This window comes from Perca fluviatilis, chromosome 9 (genome assembly GCF_010015445.1).
Source record: "Perca fluviatilis chromosome 9, GENO_Pfluv_1.0, whole genome shotgun sequence".
Taxonomy (NCBI): domain Eukaryota; kingdom Metazoa; phylum Chordata; class Actinopteri; order Perciformes; family Percidae; genus Perca; species Perca fluviatilis.
Genome location: NC_053120.1, coordinates 15,350,594 through 15,371,896, shown reverse-complemented (window position 1 = coordinate 15,371,896; position 21,303 = coordinate 15,350,594). Strand labels below are relative to the sequence as shown.

Here is a 21,303-nt window from a genome sequence, read left to right as displayed (position 1 = left end):
TCTGTTTTTTCCACAGCGTATTAGTTATACCTATTAAAAGCATGTAATTTAATTGCCAACTGTGCTAATATAAGGTTATAAAGGCCTATCAAAGATCACAGATGTTCCAATGAAGCACCACTGTGTCGTAATTTATTTGCCTGACATCTGCACTCCTGGTTTAGCTCCAGCAAAAAAATCTTAGCAATAGCAATATAGTTTTTCACAGTTAATGTTGTATAATGCCAATAAAAAGACCTAATAAAGGTGATCTAGCTGAAGGAGGTAGTAGTGCAACATTGAGGATGCCAACTGCCTTAAAAATATAAATGAGAAGATCAATTATACCTCACATTTCTACTTAAGTACAGTACTTCAGTGAATGCACTTTGGTACTTTCCAACACGGGTGTTTTACATTTGCCTTGCAGAGATCCACAATTCTGCTGTAATACCCGGAAATAAGATCAGAGTGAGCGCTCACTCCCCATTGATGATCGGGCTCTACAGCCTACAGTGTGAACGTCACACGTTGAACGGCGCAGGGAAGTTCGTCACCGTCGCTGTTGGACCTGCTGGAGCTTTCGAGGTTCTGCTCGGTTACATTTTTGTTTTGGTTCAAACGCAGACTTTGAGCGTCGGCCTCTAAACCTGTTTTCGATAAACAAATACCGTGAGGATTTTCATCTTTAGACGAAGACCGGAAACCGCTCAGTAAAGCGAAAGTTGAGTCGAGATGAGTGTGGAGGCGTACGGGCCGAGCTCCCAGACCCTCACCTTCCTGGACACCGAGGAAGCAGAGTTGCTCGGAGCGGACACCCAGGGCTCTGAGTACGACTTCACCGACTTCACCCTTCCCAGCCAGACGCAAACTCAAGGCCAGACGCAGAGCCAACTGGACAGCCAGGTCTGAGGCTTTCAATTTTACAGGAAGGCACAATAAAGCGCGGTTTACTGACGTTAGCTCGGTTAGCTCACCCAGAGCTGCATGCTAGCCCGCTATTATTGGATCTAGCTAGCGTTACCTAGCTTCGTGTTAGCTCGCTGCTAGCTAGCAAGCACGGTAACTCAAATTCTGAAGGAAAGTTAGGTGTTTAAGCACGTTTGTTTTGAACAGTTCGAAGCAAACGAGACACACATGTGTAACTTCAAAAACCAAAGATAAGAGAACTGACAATCTCACAATTAGCTGCCATTTCCGCGCTGTATGCCTCCTAGCCGCTAGCTGCTAATCGTTAGCATTCAGTTTGTTTCTGAAAGCTTGTGTTGTGCCACAGGTAAATGGTCCTGATGAAGGTCTTCACAACGGTGGAGTGGATGACCCCGTGGCCAAACCCAGCCAGCTGTTGGCCGAGCTCAACTTTGAGGAGGATGAAGAAGACACGTACTACACCAAAGACCTGCCTGTGCACGCATGCAGGTAGCTAACGTTACACTGACAGGAGCAACACCATGCAGGATGTCGGTAGATCACTGAGGAAGTCATTACCGTACATTTGGTTTTTTTTCCTTGACGATAACACAATACTATATGTATAGTGCTTATTTTGTGTTTAGCCCCTGATCTTTCACACCACATACAGGGCATACAGAACCCAAAGTGCATCAGTGTTCATTATCCTCACTGTTACAAATTTTCTAAAAAGCACAGCATACTGTCAAAGTTTACAAGTAGTACTCATGTAATACTTGCACATATCACTAATGATACACTAGCACACCAGCCAGCTGCAGTGACAGTTTTCAGATCATTATTAGAAGTAAAATGCTGGCGCCCATTCTATTGAACTTATAAGAAAATGATCCAAAACTTTCATAATTTGCATTCCTGTAAGCATATAAAAAAAACATGATGTTAAGTATGCAATAATATACCTGTGGAAAAGGGTGTTGAGCTTTAGAAGTTATTGAAAAATGGTGTAAAATGTTATTACTGTATTTGTTATTACTGTATTTACAAATAGATTTGTTTTTCAGCATTGGGATAGCTAGTTTAGATGAAAATCCTAAACCGATATAGGTTTTGTATCAGGAATGTTTCCAGGCACGTATTATTTTTGAAGATAACAAACACTCAGGTTTGAGTTTTCGACAAACCGTTGACTCATTGAAAATTAACTGGGAGTGTTTAAGAGTGCTGCATGGTTGAAGAGAGCCCTCGGAATTTCATGTGTCTTTTTGACTAAATACTGCAGTAATTCCCATGCTGTTTTGATACATTGTTGTTGTTGTTGTTTTTTAGCTACTGTGGAATCCACGATCCAGCATGTGTGGTGTACTGCAATACCAGCAAGAAGTGGTTCTGTAATGGGCGTGGCAACACATCTGGCAGGTGTGTAGTCTACTCTTCTTCACCTGATTACCTCACATATAAGCACCAGAACATGAAGCTACTGAGGTAGAACAAAACATGTAAACACCTCACCTAAACTTTATATTATAATAAAAAACCTTATTATTCTACTATTTTCAGCCACATTACAATCATCCAGACTTTTGCCTCACATGGTAAATGTGTGTAAAGAGAGCTGTATAATGTAGTGTCTACAGACCTTTTCATTGCAGTTGCATTAGTAGTCTATTTTGTCTGTCCTGTTTTTGTACTATGGGTCAGTATGTGTTGTTAAGCAAACTATCAATAGTTTTCTGCAGCAATGCTACCAGGACAAATGTCACAGAGATCAAAGTGTTTCTGATTATTTTCTCAACCATTTGACTCCTACTCTCTGACTTCCAGTCACATTGTGAACCACTTGGTGAGAGCCAAATGCAAAGAGGTGACACTGCATAAAGATGGGCCGCTGGGCGAGACGGTGCTCGAGTGTTACAACTGCGGCTGTCGCAACGTCTTTCTCTTGGGCTTCATCCCGGCCAAGGCCGATTCCGTGGTGGTGCTACTCTGCAGGTAAGGGTGGCCTTGTACATAGACCGACTGTACTGTAACAAGTGCCCACAAGACAGAACATACTGGATATGTTTTGTCAAGAGTGTCCTTGAGGTCAGCATTGACAATGATTGACAGTCATTATCAGCTACTCGGAAGCATGAACTATCATGAGCTAAATATACAAATTCCTGCTTTGAAATAGGACGTCTGTTATGAGGTTTGTTCAGGTTTCAGACCTTATGTTGCATGAGTTGTCATGCATAGTGATGCTTAGGAAACCGATGCAGAGTCCATGAAATGCCTAAATAATCAGCCAGATAGAAAAAATACAGTCAATAAAAGATTATGGCAACAAAAAAACAATCAAAACATTTTTATTCAAACATAAAGCTAGGCCTGCTCCAAAACAGCTGTAAGGTAAATCTTCTCAATTAAAATTAGATGAAACATTACAAAATACCAAAATATAATTAAATATATATGTTTTATATAGTATGGTTACATAGACAGTATGGTTATGATATGACTTATAACTGGAACTCGACAGATGTGGATCCTTTAGTCAAAAAGTCAATGAGCAACTTGTCAGTGTTCTCTGGTGTACAAACAACATCTTTGGCATCTTGCTTGCACTGATTAAAATCACATTTATTCAACAACCTGTTCGATTCCCCCAAAATGTGACAGTGTGAGTAATTGGCTATTTAGTCTGGAACTGTTGCACCGACATAGTGCTTCCTGCTCTGTGGAAATTAATTTAATCATTTTTGGGGTCATATGGTCATGCAGCAAGAAGTATTGTGAGAAATCAACTTCAGGCAGTAAGACAAATAGCATTTTTTACATCCTCTGCAATAGTTTTAATTATTCAAAAAAACTATATGTAAGCTAATTTTCTGTCTGTATGAACGTTGTATCTCCATGCAGGCAGCCCTGCGCCAGCCAGAGTAGCCTGAAGGACATCAACTGGGACAGCTCGCAGTGGCAACCACTGATCCAGGATCGCTGCTTTCTGTCCTGGCTGGTGAAAATCCCATCGGAGCAGGAGCAGCTTCGAGCTCGTCAGATCACCGCCCAGCAGATCAACAAGTTGGAGGAGCTCTGGAAGGTATACAGAGGCCTTTTCTTCAGGGTTACATGTTCATAGCAATGTTGTTACCAGAAGATTGTAAACTTTAAGTGACAAGCACAGGCTGAAGTTTTGTAAGTGACAGCTGCTTACAGGGATTGATATCCACCTGTGGCTTACCAGTTCTGCAACTATAGTGCGGAATTTGTGTGTGGAATATGAGTTTGTGATAGCATGTGTGATGTACTTTGATTTGACGGTTGCTTTGACTTTGTTTCCTCCCAGGACAACCCCACTGCTACCTTGGAAGACCTAGAGAAACCTGGAGTGGATGAGGAGCCCCAGCATGTGCTGCTACGCTACGAGGATGCCTACCAGTACCAAAACATCTTTGGCCCTTTGGTCAAACTGGAAGCTGACTACGACAAGAAGCTTAAGGAGTCCCAGGTACCTGAACTGCAGTAGGACACTTTGAAACTCAGAACCGTGTTTTCTTTTTTTGATTTTTTGAATGCCCATGGTTGTTTAGATGCAGGTGACATAAAACATGTTCACAAACCTAGTAATCATTATAAAGTTTCAAATACACATTTAGGATTTTATTTTTATGCTGCAATCACACTGGATGTCTAAAAAGTGATGCACACCACAATGTTCTTCTCCTGCTGCTATGATCCGGACCACATTGAGCATTTTGCTTGAGCTCTATTTTGTAATCTTTTTTTAAATAGCCTCCTACTATAGGGTTACAGAAATAATGCCTGTTGGTGTGATATTATTGTTTTGACCTCTTTAATATGAGTTGCTTTTATATTTATCTATTTTTTTTATTTTCCTTTTGCAGACCCAAGACAATATAACAGTCAGGTGGGACCTGGGGCTGAATAAAAAGCGGATTGCCTATTTCACTCTGCCCAAGACGGATTCAGGTGGTAATTCTCTGAGTTTGATTTCCTCCCAGTGGTTCTGTGGTACAGATAGAGCCCCTCCCCATCCCCCTTCAGTCCTGAGAATTGCACGCAACCTCCCCCAACCCTGCATCTTTTGGTAGCATGTGTGCTTGGTTTTGTCCTTGCCTCTGTTTTTGTTGTGTTTTTTTTGTGCGCACATGGTACTGTATCCTTTGATGTATGAACATGGCCCATGCTCCTTAGTGTATTTTTGAGCATAGAAGGGTGTCTAACTTGTGTCCTTGTATCAATCCCAGATATGCGGCTGATGCAAGGTGACGAGATCTGCTTGCGGTACAAGGGAGACCTGGCCCCGCTGTGGAAAGGCATTGGTCATGTCATCAAAGTCCCTGACAGTATCTTTTACACTGGTAGCAGTTGCATGTGTATCATCCGTTGCATTACAGTGTCTTCAAGTTGGGCTCAGTACTGGGCACTTAGCCCAGATAGCAGTGAATGTATAGTCTTAACTATAAAACTAGACTGGTATAGACAACATAATGTTTTCTTCCTTAACAGCCTGTGTTTAAAGACTATGGGGATGAAATTGCTATTGAGTTGCGGAGCAGTGTTGGAGCACCTGTTGAAATCCCCCATAACTTCCAGGTGGACTTTGTTTGGAAGTCCACGTCCTTTGACAGGTAGGTTGAAATTTAGGGGTGTGCAAAAAAATCGATTCACATTCGTATCGCGATTCGAGCTCCACCGATTCCAAAATTCCAAAAATCAATTCATATTTTTATTTTTAATTGTATGTCTACTGCAATCACATGGGAAACAACTACATTTACATACTGTGAATCGTTTTTTTTATTAATTTTTTTTATCGAGAATCGTTTTTGAATAGAAAATCGTTATTGAATCGTGACATTTTCTGAATCGTGCACCCCTACTGAAATTGCATACCCCCAATGTGATGGAAACATTAAATTTTGCTGCTCTTAATTCAACATATTATTCCACATTGCAGAATGTGCTTTTTTCTCTTTAAGAAACATTATTTGCATTGTTTACAGGAGGTACTTTTATGTAAGTCTGGCATGTCTGTCATTTGTAAAGTAAAGATGTCAGTGAAATTCAGGACAGAGGTTCACTGATGAATAAGTGAAAATGGCTCACATTTGTGTTGCTGCAGGATGCAGAGCGCCCTGAAGACGTTTGCAGTGGACGAAACCTCCGTGTCTGGTTACATTTACCACAAACTGCTGGGCCACGAGGTAGAGGATGTCACCATCAAGTGCCAGCTGCCAAAGCGCTTCACTGCCCAGGGCCTGCCCGACCTCAATCACTCACAGGTCAGACTTCTATAAACACTCCTTGTGATTCCTCCTATTATTTTGTCATTTTATTTTCTTATGTCTTCAAGACATGACAGCAGGAAAAAGTATGAGTTGAATTGTCCCGTTTTCTGTGATTTATCATGTACATCAATACAGTTCAACTGTTTTAAATAAATTTGAAAAACAAATGAAGAGAGTGGTTTAGTAGATCAACCCTTTAATTACATGAGGAAAGCATTTTATCTGTTTTGGCTTAAATGTGGGATTTGGATCTCATCTCACCATATTATTCCAAGTAGATTCAGTGAAGTGTGTTCTAAGAAGATGTCTGTATTTGCAACCGTTCACCTGGGTTAAATCCTCTCTTCTTTTATTTTTTTTTTGGTTACTTGTATGTTCAGGTGTATGCTGTGAAGACGGTGCTGCAGAGGCCTCTCAGTCTGATCCAGGGTCCTCCTGGCACTGGGAAGACTGTCACTTCTGCCACCATCGTCTACCACCTGTCCCGACAAGGCAACGGGTAAAAACTATCTTACATTACTTAAATACTTAAAAGAATCTTTAGTTTTATAATTTTTGTTATTCCAGCAACTGTGTTTTACACTACTGTTCCTGTCCTAATGCTCTATGCGGTGTGTATGTTTGCAGACCAGTTCTGGTGTGTGCTCCCAGCAACATTGCCGTGGATCAGTTGACTGAGAAAATTGACAAGACCGGACTGAAGGTTGTCAGGCTTTGTGCCAAAAGCCGTGAGGCCATCGAGTCACCAGTGTCCTTCTTGGCTCTGCACAACCAGATCAGCAACATGGACAGGTCAGTGGCATGTAGGGGAATTGACTCTGGACTCAAAAGTTATTTATACTTGATTGCTGCTTTGTACAAACGCTCATGTCATAGCTAGTCGGCAAAGCACCACCATCATTGTTTTTGTTTTTGTGCACCTCCATATTCATCCTGCTCTGTCACATTGACCTCAAATGTCACCATGTTCTCTTACTCATACTTAACTCTTGTCAGCATTCCTGGTACTTTCACTTTATATTGTGTAATTGATACCTGGAGGACAGGTCCATAGGAGAAGGAAATCTGAGGTCAGGCGTGACAAATGTCTGTCAACAAGGACACCCAACTCTTTTAAAATGGGTGATTGACTGGTGATTTCCACAACTGACAATATTGATCTCTTTAGATCAGAAGTTTTCAGCCTGCTAGGTGTGCCTCAACAGGGGGACATGGGTGAGGAGGAGGAGGGGCATGGAGGGAGAGACATGAGGCAAATATACTGTATTGCTTAAGGTGAAAGGGACAGGTGCATACCAGAGTTCTAAAAGCAATAGAAAGGTATTTATGGTAGTTTGGCCTGCTCACCAATAGTCAGCAGCTGTGATGATTGTGTCACAGCTTAGTTCACGTTTGCTGCAATTTGTGTCAAAATTTGGATTCCTAATTCATACACTACACACATGTTTAGTCCATCCAATTGTGAATAAACAACCTTAAAACTGCTTAAAATCATACAAAAAGATGCTTGTTATAACTCAAGAACTTGTCTGAGAAAAAACTTTTCACACACACACTGAAATAATAAAGCTCAAGTTAATTAATTAGCTCACAGCTAATTAACTGACCCTATGGCAACATTATCCATCCTGTTTACATCCCCCAAAGCCCCCCCTCAAATCACAGATTGGTAGTGTACAATGGCGTTTTCTGTAGTCACCCTGATGTATCTTTGATTCCCTAGTATGCCGGAGCTTCAGAAACTACAGCAGCTGAAGGATGAGACCGGTGAGCTGTCGTCTGCTGATGAGAAACGCTACAGGGCTTTGAAACGCACAGCTGAGAGGGAGCTGCTCATGGTGAGAGGGGAGCTTCAAAGTGTTAAACCAAAATAGCTCAAGGCTGAAACTCGGCTTACAAAGAGGCCTGCTACAGCTTTTCAGGCACTGCTAATGCAACATGTTTCTGCCAAACAATTAAAAACTAATTCTGACTGTTCTAATTATCATGTATGTTCAAGTGGTCAGTACACACCTGTTAGTATTTTCAATATAGAAACAATTCCACCTGACCGGATGATCATTTTTCATCTTAATCATAGTAGAAGGCCCCCTGTGTTTCACAACTGTATCCTGGCTCCCTCTTCTGTTTGGGGATTGTAAATTGTCTTCCTCTGTGAATGCGTCCAGAATGCTGACGTTATCTGTTGTACCTGCGTCGGGGCTGGAGATCCTCGTTTGGCCAAGATGCAGTTTCGCTCCATCCTGATTGATGAGAGCACCCAAGCCACAGAGCCAGAGTGCATGGTGCCCGTGGTTCTTGGAGCCAAGCAGGTAAACATGCACTTACCCTGCTAAACAACAACCTATCTCCATCCCTACAGCTCGCGATGCAATTTTTAAACAGCCTAGGGTGTGACACTAGTTAACATACAGGCCTACTGTTATCTAGTAATGTTATCTGGCTTAAACACGGTTAAAATGCTGACAGCTAAACGGTGTAAAGTGTGACTGTATTTCACTGGAAGGGATTCCAACACCGGGACTACAGCAGTCTGCAGGAGACTAGCAGCACTTTCAGACAGCATGGACACTGTGGATCAACAGTATTGGGACTTTGGTGTTGCGTTGGGGTCTGGCTCCCTAAGATTGTGTTGCGTTCAGTGTTGTTGTAATATACACTTTCAGCCATCTAGTGTCTTTTTATCGTTTAACAGCAAACGACTGAAAAAAGTTATTGTTATTACATTTTAAATGAATCATTTAAATTGAGCCATGTGGCCTTAACTATAAACAAGCCTTTCTTAAAAAATTGTATGTAGTTTTTGTTGTTTAAGATAAAATACTATTTCAGTTGCACTTATGATAGAGGACACATCTGCTGTTTTGCACAGTTTATATAAATAAAGGAATATTTTTTTATTTCACACTGTTGAAAAAAATCGTGAAAAAATGTTATTGTGGACTTAAAATCGTGAATTGGATCGTGAGTTGAGTGTAGCATCCCTAGTCAGCATTCACTATAACTTTCAATCAACATGTCAAGTAAATTATGTGGCTAACAATATACAATATATATGTTGAGTTAAGCAAAATGATTTGCCCTGAACATCTAGAAACTAGAACTTCTTATTATGCTGTTATATTAATCCAATTGTCACACTTGTGTGACTCATCTTCCTCTTCCCAGCTCATTCTGGTGGGTGATCACTGCCAGCTGGGTCCTGTGGTGATGTGTAAGAAAGCAGCTAAAGCAGGTCTGTCCCAATCCCTGTTTGAACGCTTGGTGGTTCTGGGGATACGGCCAATTCGCCTGCAGGTTCAGTACCGCATGCACCCGGCTCTCAGCGCCTTCCCCTCCAACATCTTCTATGAGGGCTCCCTGCAGAATGGTGTCACTGCAGGTTGGTCAAGATTTAGCAGTTCATTATCTAGTTTGATGGAGGAGCAAATTAAATGCCGCTGTGGCTGGTACATTAGCAGGTAAAATGACCAAAAACTTTATTCAGGACTAAAATTGTAACAAAATCTTAATGTTCTCCTCAGCTGACCGCATCAAGAAAGGTTTTGACTTCCAGTGGCCACAGCCGGACAAGCCCATGTTCTTCTACGTGACTCAGGGTCAGGAGGAGATTGCCAGCTCTGGAACCTCCTACCTTAACAGGTGACATCACACATTTTCTTGGTTTAATTTGCATAATTTACCTCAAAACTCTGAAAATGTACAATACAAAGTGAATTGTACACAGTTGTTGGGGGCAAGGGAAAGGGCTAGCTGAAACCAAACACTAGGGGGTGCTCTCATCAGCCTTCACATCAAAACCAGTATGGCAGGCTGAAATAGTTGCTTAGTGTACCTTACTGGTGGAGAAAGTCCTCCCCTTGTCAATCATAATCAAAAGGAATGCTAGACTAAAATAATCAACTTAGTTTCATAAATTGACCTTGTTGAAGGGAGGGCTGTGCTTCCAGAGAAGCAAGATTAAACTGGTGCAGTTGTGTTTTTTTTCTTTACTAGCATTTTCTTCTTAAACCATGAAAGTTTGCAGGGTGTGCAAAGTTGAGGCACCATAGACGAGTGTGCCTCTCTCCCTAATAGGACGATCTGATATGTATCTAGATACATGGGCTACGATATGGTTCAGGGACGGTACATTTTAATATGAAACGATTCAGTGCGATTTGATTTTATGTTGAAATGATTTGGTGCAAACGATTCAATCTGATAGATACAGTTAATATTTGTTTAATTTACACACATTCATTTCACATTATACATTAAAATAAGCCAATTCTATAAAAGAAGCATTGCCTACCTTCAAATAATTGAGAATAGCAAAGCTAGGACATGCTAATAGTATACACTGTAACTTCAATTTAATTAGCTAGCCACTTAAAACCAAATCACATCAGCTCTATTTTTAATGAAACTGCCTCCTTGCTACTGTAATCTTAGACAGTAACTCAAACATAGGTCCACTTTACACTTCATTGTGAACACTCCACTAATAATCATATATAGTATTACTTGGGTATACATGTGAGCACAATAATACTGTTGTAAGCGTTAGCATGCGGTTAGAGGACTTTTATGCTAATGTTACTGAACATCTTAGAACATATAAATGTCAATATAAACTAGGGCTGTCAAACAATTATTATTATTTTATCGTGATTAATCACTGAATTTCTATAGTTAATCGCGATTAATCGCATGTTTTATCACATGATTAAAATTCTATTATTTTGCATTTCAGAACTGTTTTTAAGTACATATTAACAATGGAAAGCAATTATTACCGGTGTATCTTGATTGGAAATCTAATGAATGCAAAGAAAGTTACTTTATGAACTTGACTTTAAGATTTGTATTAGTTTATTTATTTACTGTAAACAAAAGAAGAAAAAAGAAGGGTACTAAACAACAGTCAGGAACTTGTTTATTGTCAAAATTAAAGATTTAATAATAATGTAATAACTATAACAATAACTTATTTCACCAGTAAATTGCTGTTGAACGACAAAAACAACCACCAGATGGGAAAATGGTATTTTACAATTACTGTGAATGAACCACGAAGCTACCTGTTTTAAGTGAACGCACCGTCTGCAGAGCAGACTGTTACGTCCTGGTGTTCGAGTCCTCTACAGTGAAATACAGTCACGCTTTACACTGTTTTGACGTTAGCTGTCAGCATTTTAACCATGTTTAATCCCGCTGCTAGCTAAAGATAGGCTAACGTTACCTGCTGTCAGGTGTAGTATAAAGTCAGGCACCGAAATGAAGTACCGAAATGTTCGTTCTTATTCGGTCTCGTTACTAACGTTTAGGTCGGCACGTTTCGGTACCCAACCCTACTTACCAGAGTCAATGTAGTGTGCAGTAACTTCTAAATAATTATTTATTACTCGTGATCACTGACGTCCAGTGATCACTGGTTGATAAGACAGGTTTCAATAACAGGTCGGTGAGTAGCACTCCAAAATAGTGCTTTGCCTGAGCCCACTAGCATCAACCTGAGTCACGTGAACTGTACTATGCTTAGCTCGTAGGTGGTACCTCAAGCTTGTCCTGCTTCGGTGATATTTTAATTCGGCTTTACACAATGTGCCTATGGCTTTCGACTTGTCTACGAGCCGTCTGGGAGTTTTGGAAAATAAAAAGCGCCGTTCAGAATTGTGTTGCTGCAGCCTGCAGCAGTAGGATGTGTTAGGAAGTATGGCAGCTTGATGATAAGTAAAGGTGCGGCAAAGGGTCAAAATAGTAGGCACGACGTGAAGCCGAATGAAGTGAAAATAAATGGCGGCATGCAATTAATGCGATATAACTAAATAAATAAATAACGCGTTATGCTCGGCCCTTAATCGCAACGCAGTTAATGCTGACAGCCCTAATATAAACTTAACACACCAAAATATCTATCTATTCGCATGTTTATGAACACACACATGGATGGATGACTCACAGACCGCAGCTAGTACAATTTGTAATATCCACGATGTATTCCTCTCAGCCACTTTCACCGCTAACTCCAAAAACAAAACCTAGTCTAGTCGGCATGTTTTTTCTGCATACCCAAAACAAAGTCACTGATTGGCTGATCCCTGCCATCACACAAATGGCGAGACTTTTGTTGCAATCACATATAAACACACACCCGTCTCTTTCAACAGCATTGTGCACACCGCGGCAGCTTCGTTGAATTGACAGCAAAGCTTCCGTCAACCGATTTGTAACGTTAGAACCCGGCCAATCTTGGTCCATTTAAACCAGTGCAGGGGTCCGTGTATCGATATAGCTGTATCTGTGATAATACAACCAGATACCGATTTGTATCAGTGAATCTTTACACCCCTAATAGACATTTTAAAGCTACCATTAGTCTACTCCAATTAACTTTAGATGTAATTTTCCTAGGACTGAGCAGTGCAGTATTAAACTGATGCTGATGTTTTAAAGGACTGAGGCTTCCAACGTAGAGAAGATCACCACCAGGCTGCTGAAGGCTGGAGCCAAACCTGACCAGATCGGCATCATCACCCCGTACGAGGGACAGCGCTCCTACCTAGTCCAGTACATGCAGTTTAGTGGCTCCCTGCACACCAAACTCTATCAGGTAGCACACACATCTGAGTAACCTCCTGGTTAAAGATGTATCTTAACTTTATCCTTTGTATTTCACTTAGCTGAGAATACATTCAAATTTATTGTAAACTTGAATTATGATAAGTGTGGTTCCTCTGTTTTTACTATTCAATCTCCCCCTCATCCTCCTCTTGTTCTGTGCTATTATAGCAAGTGGAAATAGCCAGCGTGGACGCCTTCCAGGGCAGAGAGAAGGACTTCATCATCCTGTCTTGTGTTCGTGCCAATGAGCACCAGGGCATTGGCTTCCTGAATGACCCACGTCGTCTCAACGTAGCGCTGACCAGAGCCAAGTAAAAACCTTCACCGTGGATAATTATGGCACAGCACACATCCAGCTCATTCGTTTATGATGAGCTATTTAGATTTCCCATGAAGCTAATTAACAATCCAGCAAATCAGATGCTATTGACAGCCAGACTGTGAAAAATTCAGCTTGGTGACTTTGTAACAAACTTGACAATTTAGATTAGACATGTCTATTATTTGTATGTAGGTGTGTATAGTAGAAATAATCAGACCCCTAGAATTTCTATACACAAGAACTTGTGCCAGGACAATTTAAAGAATGTTATCGAGAAATATTTCTACACAGTTTTGTTCAATAAAAAATTTCTATCCCATTCCTGAGCAGCTTTTGTGTGTGTTGTGAATGTAGGTATGGTGTGATTATCGTGGGAAACCCCAAGGCCCTCTCCAAGCAGCCGCTGTGGAACAACCTGCTGAACAACTACAAGGAGCAAAAAGTCCTCGTGGAGGGACCCCTCAATAACCTGAGGGAGAGCCTCATGCAGTTCAGCAAGCCACGCAAACTGGTCAACACCATCAACCCTGTGAGTAAACCAACTCCTGTAGGGTTCATTAGTGAAAATAATTGTTAGTTTCAGCCCTTTATTATTAATTATGCAACTGTATGAAATAGCGATTTTCTGGTGTTTTCCAGGGGGGACGTTTTATGAGCAATGCAATGTACGATGCCCGTGAGGCCCTCATCCCTGGCTCCGCCTATGACCGCAGCAGTGGTATTTATTTAATATATATTTAGTATCTTGTGGTATGACTCAAGATCATAATAAATGACAAACCTTTACAGCATAACAGTCCAGCAAAACTAGGCTTTCTTGGTAAAAGGTTTTCTTAAAAAAACTGACGTGTCTTGTTCTGCGTGCTTTCTTTCAGCCGGACGTCCGTCCAACATGTACTTTCAAACTCACGACCAGATTGGGATGATTGGGGCAGGCCCCGGTCACATGGCTATGAATATTCCCATACCCTTCAACTTGGTGATGCCACCACTGCCTCCGCCCAGTTACCTGGGTCAGACCAACGGCCCTGCTGCAGGTACAGTACAGCACTAAGACGGTCCACTGAACCTTTAGATAATCTGAAAATGAGCACATTTTAGTCCACAAACAAAAAGAAAGACAATACAAGCATAGCAGAACTTGACACAGCACAGAAGCCAAACTAACAGAATACATACATAATAAATCATTTTAGTATGTATATATATTGACCATCCATTGTTTTAGCTGCCTAGTAAAAGACTTACAGTGCCTTGCGAAAGTATTCGGCCCCCTTGAACTTTTCGACCTTTTGCCACATTTTAGGCCTCAAACATAAAGATATAAAACTGTAATTTTTTGTGAAGAATCAACAACAAGTGGGACACAATCATGAAGTGGAACGAAATTTATTGGATATTTCAAACCTTTTAAACAAATAAAAAACTGAAATATTGGGCGTGCAAAATTATTCAGCCCCCTTAAGTTAATACTTTGTAGCGCCACCTTTTGCTGCGATTACAGCTGTAAGTCGCTTGGGGTATGTCTCTATCAGTTTTGCACATCGAGAGACTGACATTTTTGCCCATTCCTCCTTGCAAAACAGCTCGAGCTCAGTGAGGTTGGATGGAGAGCGTTTGTGAACAGCAGTTTTCAGTTCTTTCCACAGATTCTCGATTGGATTCAGGTCTGGACTTTGACTTGGCCATTCTAACACCTGGATATGTTTATTTGTGAACCATTCCATTGTAGATTTTGCTTTATGTTTTGGATCATTGTCTTGTTGGAAGACAAATCTCCGTCCCAGTCTCAGGTCTTTTGCAGACTCCATCAGGTTTTCTTCCAGAATGGTCCTGTATTTGGCTCAAATCCATCTTCCCATCAATTTTAACCATCTTCCCTGTCCCTGCTGAAGGAAAAGCAGGCCCAAACCATGATGCTGCCACCACCATGTTTGACAGTGGGGATGGTGTGTTCAGGGTGATGAGCTGTGTTGCTTTTTTACGCCAAACATAACGTTTTGCATTGTTGCCAAAAAAGTTCGATTTTGGTTTCATCTGACCACAGCACCTTCTTCCACATGTTTGGTGTGTCTCCCAGGTGGCTTTTGGCAACTTTAAAACGACACTTTTTATGGATATCTTTAAGAAATGGCTTTCTTCTTGCCACTCTTCCATAAAGGCCAGATTTGTGCAGTATAACGACTGATTGTTGTCCTATGGACAGAGTCTCCCGTCTCAGCTGTAGATCTCTGCAGTTCATCCAGAGTGATCATGGGCCTCTTGGCTGCATCTCTGATCAGTCTTCTCATTGTATGAGCTGAAAGTTTAGAGGGACGGGTGCGCCGTCTAGATTTGTAGTGGTCTGATACTCCTTCCATTTCAATATTATCGCTTGCACAGTGCTCCTTGGGATGTTTAAAGCTTGGGAAATCTTTTTGTATCCAAATCCGGCTTTAAACTTCTCCACAACAGTATCTCGGACCTGCCTGGTGTGTTCCTTGTTCTTCATGATGCTCTTCCGCTTTACACGGACCTCTGAGACTATCACAGGAACACGTGCATTTATACGGGAGACTTGATTACACACAGCTGGATTCTATTTATCATCATTAGTCATTTAGGTCAACATTGGATCATTCAGAGATCCTCACTGAACTTCTGGAGGAGTTTGCTGCACTGAAAGTAAAGGGGCTGAATAATTTTGCGCGCCCACTTTTTCAGTTTTTTATTTGTTAAAAAAGTTTGAAATAGCCAATGAATTTCGTTCCACTTCATAATTGGGACCCACTTGTTGTTGATTCTTCACAAAAAATTACAGTTTTATATCTTTATGTTTGAGGCCTGAAATGTGGCAAAAGGTCGAAACGTTCAAGGGGGCCGAATACTTTCGCAAGGCACTGTATGTGTTTTCTATTATGGATGTCCCCAGATTTCATGATGTTTGTAAATGTTATTTGTTTATTGTAAAGCATCAATAGTAGCTGACACACAGTGGAATGAGCTGTCATAAGGACACAGATTAACACTTTTCCTCAGATGGCAAAGGTTAACAAAAAATAGGCTATAAATAGTGCAAACAGTAATTCAAAATGTAGCCTACTCACCACAATGAAACACCATAATGAAAGTGCAAAAATATGTGTCAGTTACTCACTGTTGCTAGAGCTGACAATCCACAAGTTTCAGGGACCAAATCACACCCTGTCTTTATTGTCAAACAGCAATAGTCCCAGTATATCCCAAGCCTCACTTACTGTGGTTCCTCTCGACCTTCTAGTATAAAAAACATATTATCACCACTTACGCCGGGAAGACACCGCACGCGTAAGCGGAGCTGTTTTCATTTTGGTGCGCATGTTATTCAATCTGTCCGGCTACGCCACAAACAAAAGCGTATCGGTTACTCTTCTCCTGATCTCTTTTTGTCTGATTTATTTATTTTTTTTATATCAAGGTCGTGGAGCTATGAAGGGTAAGCCTGGGCGTGGCGGTCGGCAGAGGATCCGTGGATCGGCACACCAGGGTGCCAGTCAGGGTAACGGACCAAACAGCCAGGTCAGCCAGGATGGGGCCTCCCAACCCTTCTCCCAGGGGCCGCTGACACAAGGCTACATCTCCATGAGCCAGCCCTCTCAGATGAGCCAGCCTGGCCTCTCCCAGCCAGAGCTGTCCCAGGTAACGCATCACTGTCACTTAGTGAAAGAAGAATTATTATTTAAGATGATCAATATTAAGTGTTATGGTTTAGTTGAACTACTGGTCACATTTTTCGTTATCTGAATTTAGCAAATCCAGTAAAAATATGACAGGAATAATAGAAATATATTAGATCAAATATATATAGGTTTGCATAAGAAGATATTTAGATAAAGGCTGATGTGTGAAATGTGTCTGCAATGATGTTTCTGTTCTGCTGTTCTCCAGGACAGCTACCTGGGCGATGAGTTCAAGTCCCAAATCGATGTGGCTCTGTCCCAGGACTCGACTTACCAGGGTGAACGTGCATACCAACATGGTGGGGTGACTGGACTGTCACAATTCTAAAGTGTAAGTACATAGACATAACCTTAAAACAGTCTTTGTAGTAACAGCATAGCACATTTAAGGTTTGGGAAGTTATCATGTTTCCTTACTGAAAAGAATGTGTCTGTGTTCTCCTACTCTGCTCTATAGAAATTAAATTGACTGTTGATGATTTTCAGATCATTAGGCTCACGGTCTTTGATTCACATTCATATCGCGATTCAAGCTCTACAGATTCAAAAACGATTCATAGAATTCCAAAAATTGATTCTTTTTTTGTTTTGTAATGGCGTGTATACTATTGTCCTGAAATGAGTTTAGCTCGCCATTCCCATAGATGACGCTGCGTCAAATTCACACTGATGCCTGGGCACTCTTGTCATAATCAAAAGAAGTAGTTTAGTCAGCGCAAACAACGGCACACCTCACAGAATTATTCAACCTGCTCCATCCTCATTGAAGGCGAGAGTTTGGGCACATATCGGCTTTTATAACCTCAAGGGAAAGACGGAACTTGATAGGAATCATGCAGTATTTTGGAAACGCCACAAACTTGAGAACTCGCATGGTACGCAATCACCCAGAGATTAACATTAAAGACGTGGACAAACGACAACCAAAAGTACCTAACATGCCAGTCAACCAACGCACTCTCTTTCAATGCTCTAAACTCCCACTGAACTCTGAACGAAAAGCTCTTTTTATTTAAGTTTTATTTTATACTTGAATTAAATGTATTTGAAAGCTGGCCAAAGCTTGGCACTTTGCAGTTTTTAGTTGCAAAAGTTTTTATTTTTGTATGAAGACACATCAAGTAATGTCTGAAAGAAAGAAACGCAAGACACACAAGAGGCACATGTAACAACATCAAACTACATTTAATTTGTTTCTTTTAAATTGTAGGTCTACTGCAATCACATGGGAAAAGTAACTACATTTACATACTGAGAATCGTTTTTTTAATCGAGAATTGTTTTTTAATCAAATCGATTTTGAATCAAATCTTGAGCCTACAAATCGATATTGAATTGTGACATTTTCTGAATGACCCCCTAGTCTTTGATGAATGTGACTGTCAATTAGTGATATTGAATTAGTGTATTTTAAGTTTCAGGAAGGTTTAGTTAGAGCAATTTAGCAGATTATAAGGATATTTAGTACTGTATTAATGTCTTATTTTCTTTCACTGGAGACAGAAATAATTCTGACTCCAGTCTCTGCCAAAGCCAGTATTGCTCATCTCGTTTTTTTTTTTAAATCATCTTTATGTAATGGACAAAAGGCTATACACCTGTTTTGTGTCTTGCAGGTCACTTGAAGAAGGGAGCTAGGCTTGAGCTGAGCTTAGTTCATCAGCTTTTTAATCTGGGAAATAATACAAACATAAAATGGATACCTGTTTTCCTCTGCTACAACCGAAGCACCACCAAGTGAAAGCGACGGGATAGCGAAACGAAACCAATGACCAGGGAGAGAAATAAGAGGGTAGAAGACGGAAGAGGGCACGAACAGACGGGCATGGAGATGGCAAGAGAGGCCGAGTGAACAAGCGAGAGGCAGGGACCGATGCCCGTCCAAAGTGAAGGAGGGAAGTCGAGAAGATGGCGGCGTGTGGTCGAGCTGCTGAGGGAAACGGAGGGGAGATCTCAACGGTCTCTCGTGGGAATCCAAATGAGGCTCAACTCCCAACAAAATAATCCAGCCAGCCCCTTCAAACCACAGCCTCCAGGAAACGAAGGAAAGCTATCTTAACTTCAGATGGGGATCGAAAGCTTTCCAGCTGAATTTGAAGAACTTGTTCTCCAAACTTGCAGGGCGCATGATTACAGAAAGCCATCGAACAGGAAACACAAAATCCCAATGCTAAAAGTCGGTTGGTTTCTCAACCTGTATTTCTTAAATTTGGTTTATCATGGGAGGAGAGCGGCACCATCAATCTTCTAGTGGGCCCAAAAACCTCAGCAGCCTCTGAAGGAAGCAGCAGTCAACACTCTCGGAGAGGAATTAAAAAACACGGTTTCTGTGCTTGAGTCTGAGAATAAAGAGCCTTGAATTGAAATACCTTTCGCCTTGAGAAACACTGGCTCTTTCACAAGGTCTTTTACAGGGTGGTTTCGACCACGTCAGTGGTGGCGCAGCACGGGGATTTCAGACATGACGATATCCCACCGATATCGCGATCATCATGGGACAGTTTTTCCTTCTCTGAAGTACCTTTCTTATCACAGAGCACAAAATTGCAAAAAAGTCATTGAAACTATCAAACACGACCAGCATTGAATATTCAACTCAGTCATTTGATGTTTCAGCGAAGGCTTTTCCTTATTTAAATCTTTTGAAAGCAGGGGTTGTTGATGTCCTGCTGTGCTTCATGACCAGATGTCTCTTTGAAAACACTCAGTGTACGCTTAGATTGGCAAATGCTTGAATGCTTTGCATTGATCGATTCCTCAGGGGATTGTGGACTGTCCACACTCATCACACAAATCCCTGTTTGAGGAGAAAAAAAACCAAATGAGGAGGGAAGAAGGATGATGGTAGTCAAGGCTTACAGGCGGTCGTGGCAATCAATCCACCACAGGTAAGGAGTAGAAAAGGAAGGTGGCTGAGGAAGAGAAGGTTTTGAGTTTCCACATCTGGAAAATGAGTTTAGGTCATTGGCGGGGTTAGAAATGTTAAGGGAAACGTGGCTTTAGGACTGTTCAGTCCCACTAGATGACCCCAAATTAGATGTACTTGTAAACCTAGTGTCCTTTCACGCAGCATTTAGATTTTGTGAATAATTTTCACATGACAAGCAATATAGCCAGGCTGATTGCCATATTGCCCAGCCACACAAATCTAAATATAATCGCGTGGAGAATTAAGTCCATCACAAAGGAAATGCGCGTAGAATCTCAACAAAACCCTATAATTTTAAAATCAACATAATCTGAAAGATCTTTGGTTCCTGTGGATGAAATTATTTTTTAAACTTTACTAAACCCCAGGTACACACAGTGGAAATGCCATCAGCACTGATTTGATGACAAGGCGATTTAATGGAAAGTGAATGAGAAGCCTGAATCAGTGCCTATAACCAATCACCATCGGATAAACCGCTGCAGCACAAGCATGAATGTAGTTCAAATCAAACTACCAGCATTAAAAAATACCTTCCAGACATCAGAGGGCTCATAAAACCTACAGAAAAAATGACTTGTATTTTATTTTTTTAATAAAAATCAGGCCAGGTAAAGATGAGGTCAGTGAGTTTGGTAGTTGGGTTGTTTCTCAAAGAATGGGCGGATGAAAAAGAAAGCCACCTTCCTTCTCTGTGGAGTAAAATAAAACGAAGGCTGGTAGAATTTATTTTTCCTTCTGTGGACTTTTGATTTGTGCAAAGCTGTTTTGCCTGCATTATGTATTCCTTGTAGAGTTCCTCTCGAGATTTATGTGGATCCTAAATCCTCTTCCTGGAGAACTGTGTGAACCTGAACCTTGAGTTGATCCAAACTTTGCTTTGTCAGAGGATTCGCTGCTTTGTGTGTCATGTTTTGTTCAGCTGGGTGTTATTTAGCCATTTTGTGTAGTTTTACTAAAATCTGTTTTTTGTAGCAACTTGCTGACAACAGTAATGAGGCGGACGCCGTTTCCTTTCATTAGTTTTGTATCTCCTCCTCAAACTCTCCGAGGAATTGTAGTTTTTTAACTCTTCCAGGAAAGACGCTTTCTGAACACAGTAAGAATGTACTCCACTGCTGTTTCTCACCTGCTTCTTATTTCAGCAGACAATCATGTTACAAGTAGATGTTGCCATGTTTAATTGACTTAGAAATAATTGTTTTGTTGACATAGTGCAAATCTCTTGTGCAATGAATTAGTTTCACATATCGACCTGTTCCACTGAGATCCTAACATGTTATAGCTTTCAGAACCTGCTGCCGTGATATTATTGCTTTGGTGTTTTCCCATCTTCTGAGCCACAATGAATTGCAACATGTGCAGTCATCATTGAAGTGATTCAGTTGTGAATGAGTTGTAATTTACATTTGCATCCAAAGCCTTGATTCTTTGTCAACAGGCAGAGATTGAGAGCTCAATGTGATGTAAATACCTATCTGAAACATCTTTGCAGTGAAGTTTCATCACAACATGGTGGTTTCTTGTTAAACTGAATCAATAAAGGCTGTCAATTTGAGCAGG

General features: G+C 41.0%; 1 protein-coding gene across 2 annotated transcripts; it reads left to right on the top strand.

Annotated features, from left to right (window-relative positions):
- Window positions 1–484: 484 nt before the first annotated feature.
- LOC120565516 (regulator of nonsense transcripts 1) lies at window positions 485–21,298 on the top strand. Of its 2 annotated transcripts, none has more exons than XM_039811368.1 (24): window positions 485–885; window positions 1,256–1,398; window positions 2,221–2,310; window positions 2,716–2,883; window positions 3,793–3,973; window positions 4,220–4,381; window positions 4,779–4,863; window positions 5,142–5,240; window positions 5,417–5,525; window positions 6,020–6,179; window positions 6,566–6,684; window positions 6,813–6,977; window positions 7,909–8,023; window positions 8,354–8,497; window positions 9,354–9,567; window positions 9,710–9,827; window positions 12,624–12,780; window positions 12,960–13,102; window positions 13,468–13,642; window positions 13,753–13,831; window positions 13,989–14,150; window positions 16,550–16,770; window positions 17,020–17,142; window positions 18,428–21,298. In XM_039811368.1, exons 1-23 carry the CDS (start codon window positions 715–717, stop codon window positions 17,137–17,139), a joined length of 3,300 nt encoding a protein of 1,099 aa, XP_039667302.1. In that variant the 5' UTR covers window positions 485–714; the 3' UTR covers window positions 17,140–17,142; window positions 18,428–21,298. The 2 variants fall into 2 exon arrangements, with proteins under 2 accessions (XP_039667302.1, XP_039667301.1); XM_039811367.1 differs by having other exon boundaries at window positions 4,779–4,866.
- Window positions 21,299–21,303: the final 5 nt, after the last annotated feature.

Excerpts from the sequence above, each read along its gene's own strand:
- LOC120565516 (XM_039811367.1), top strand. The coding sequence starts at position 715 with ATGAGTGTGGAGGCGTACGGGCCGAGCTCCCAGACCCTCACCTTCCTG. Across the intron at positions 6,685-6,812 it reads CTGTCCCGACAAGGCAACGG|ACCAGTTCTGGTGTGTGCTC; the intron begins GTAAAAACTATC and ends GTATGTTTGCAG. Across the intron at positions 6,978-7,908 it reads CAGATCAGCAACATGGACAG|TATGCCGGAGCTTCAGAAAC; the intron begins GTCAGTGGCATG and ends TTGATTCCCTAG.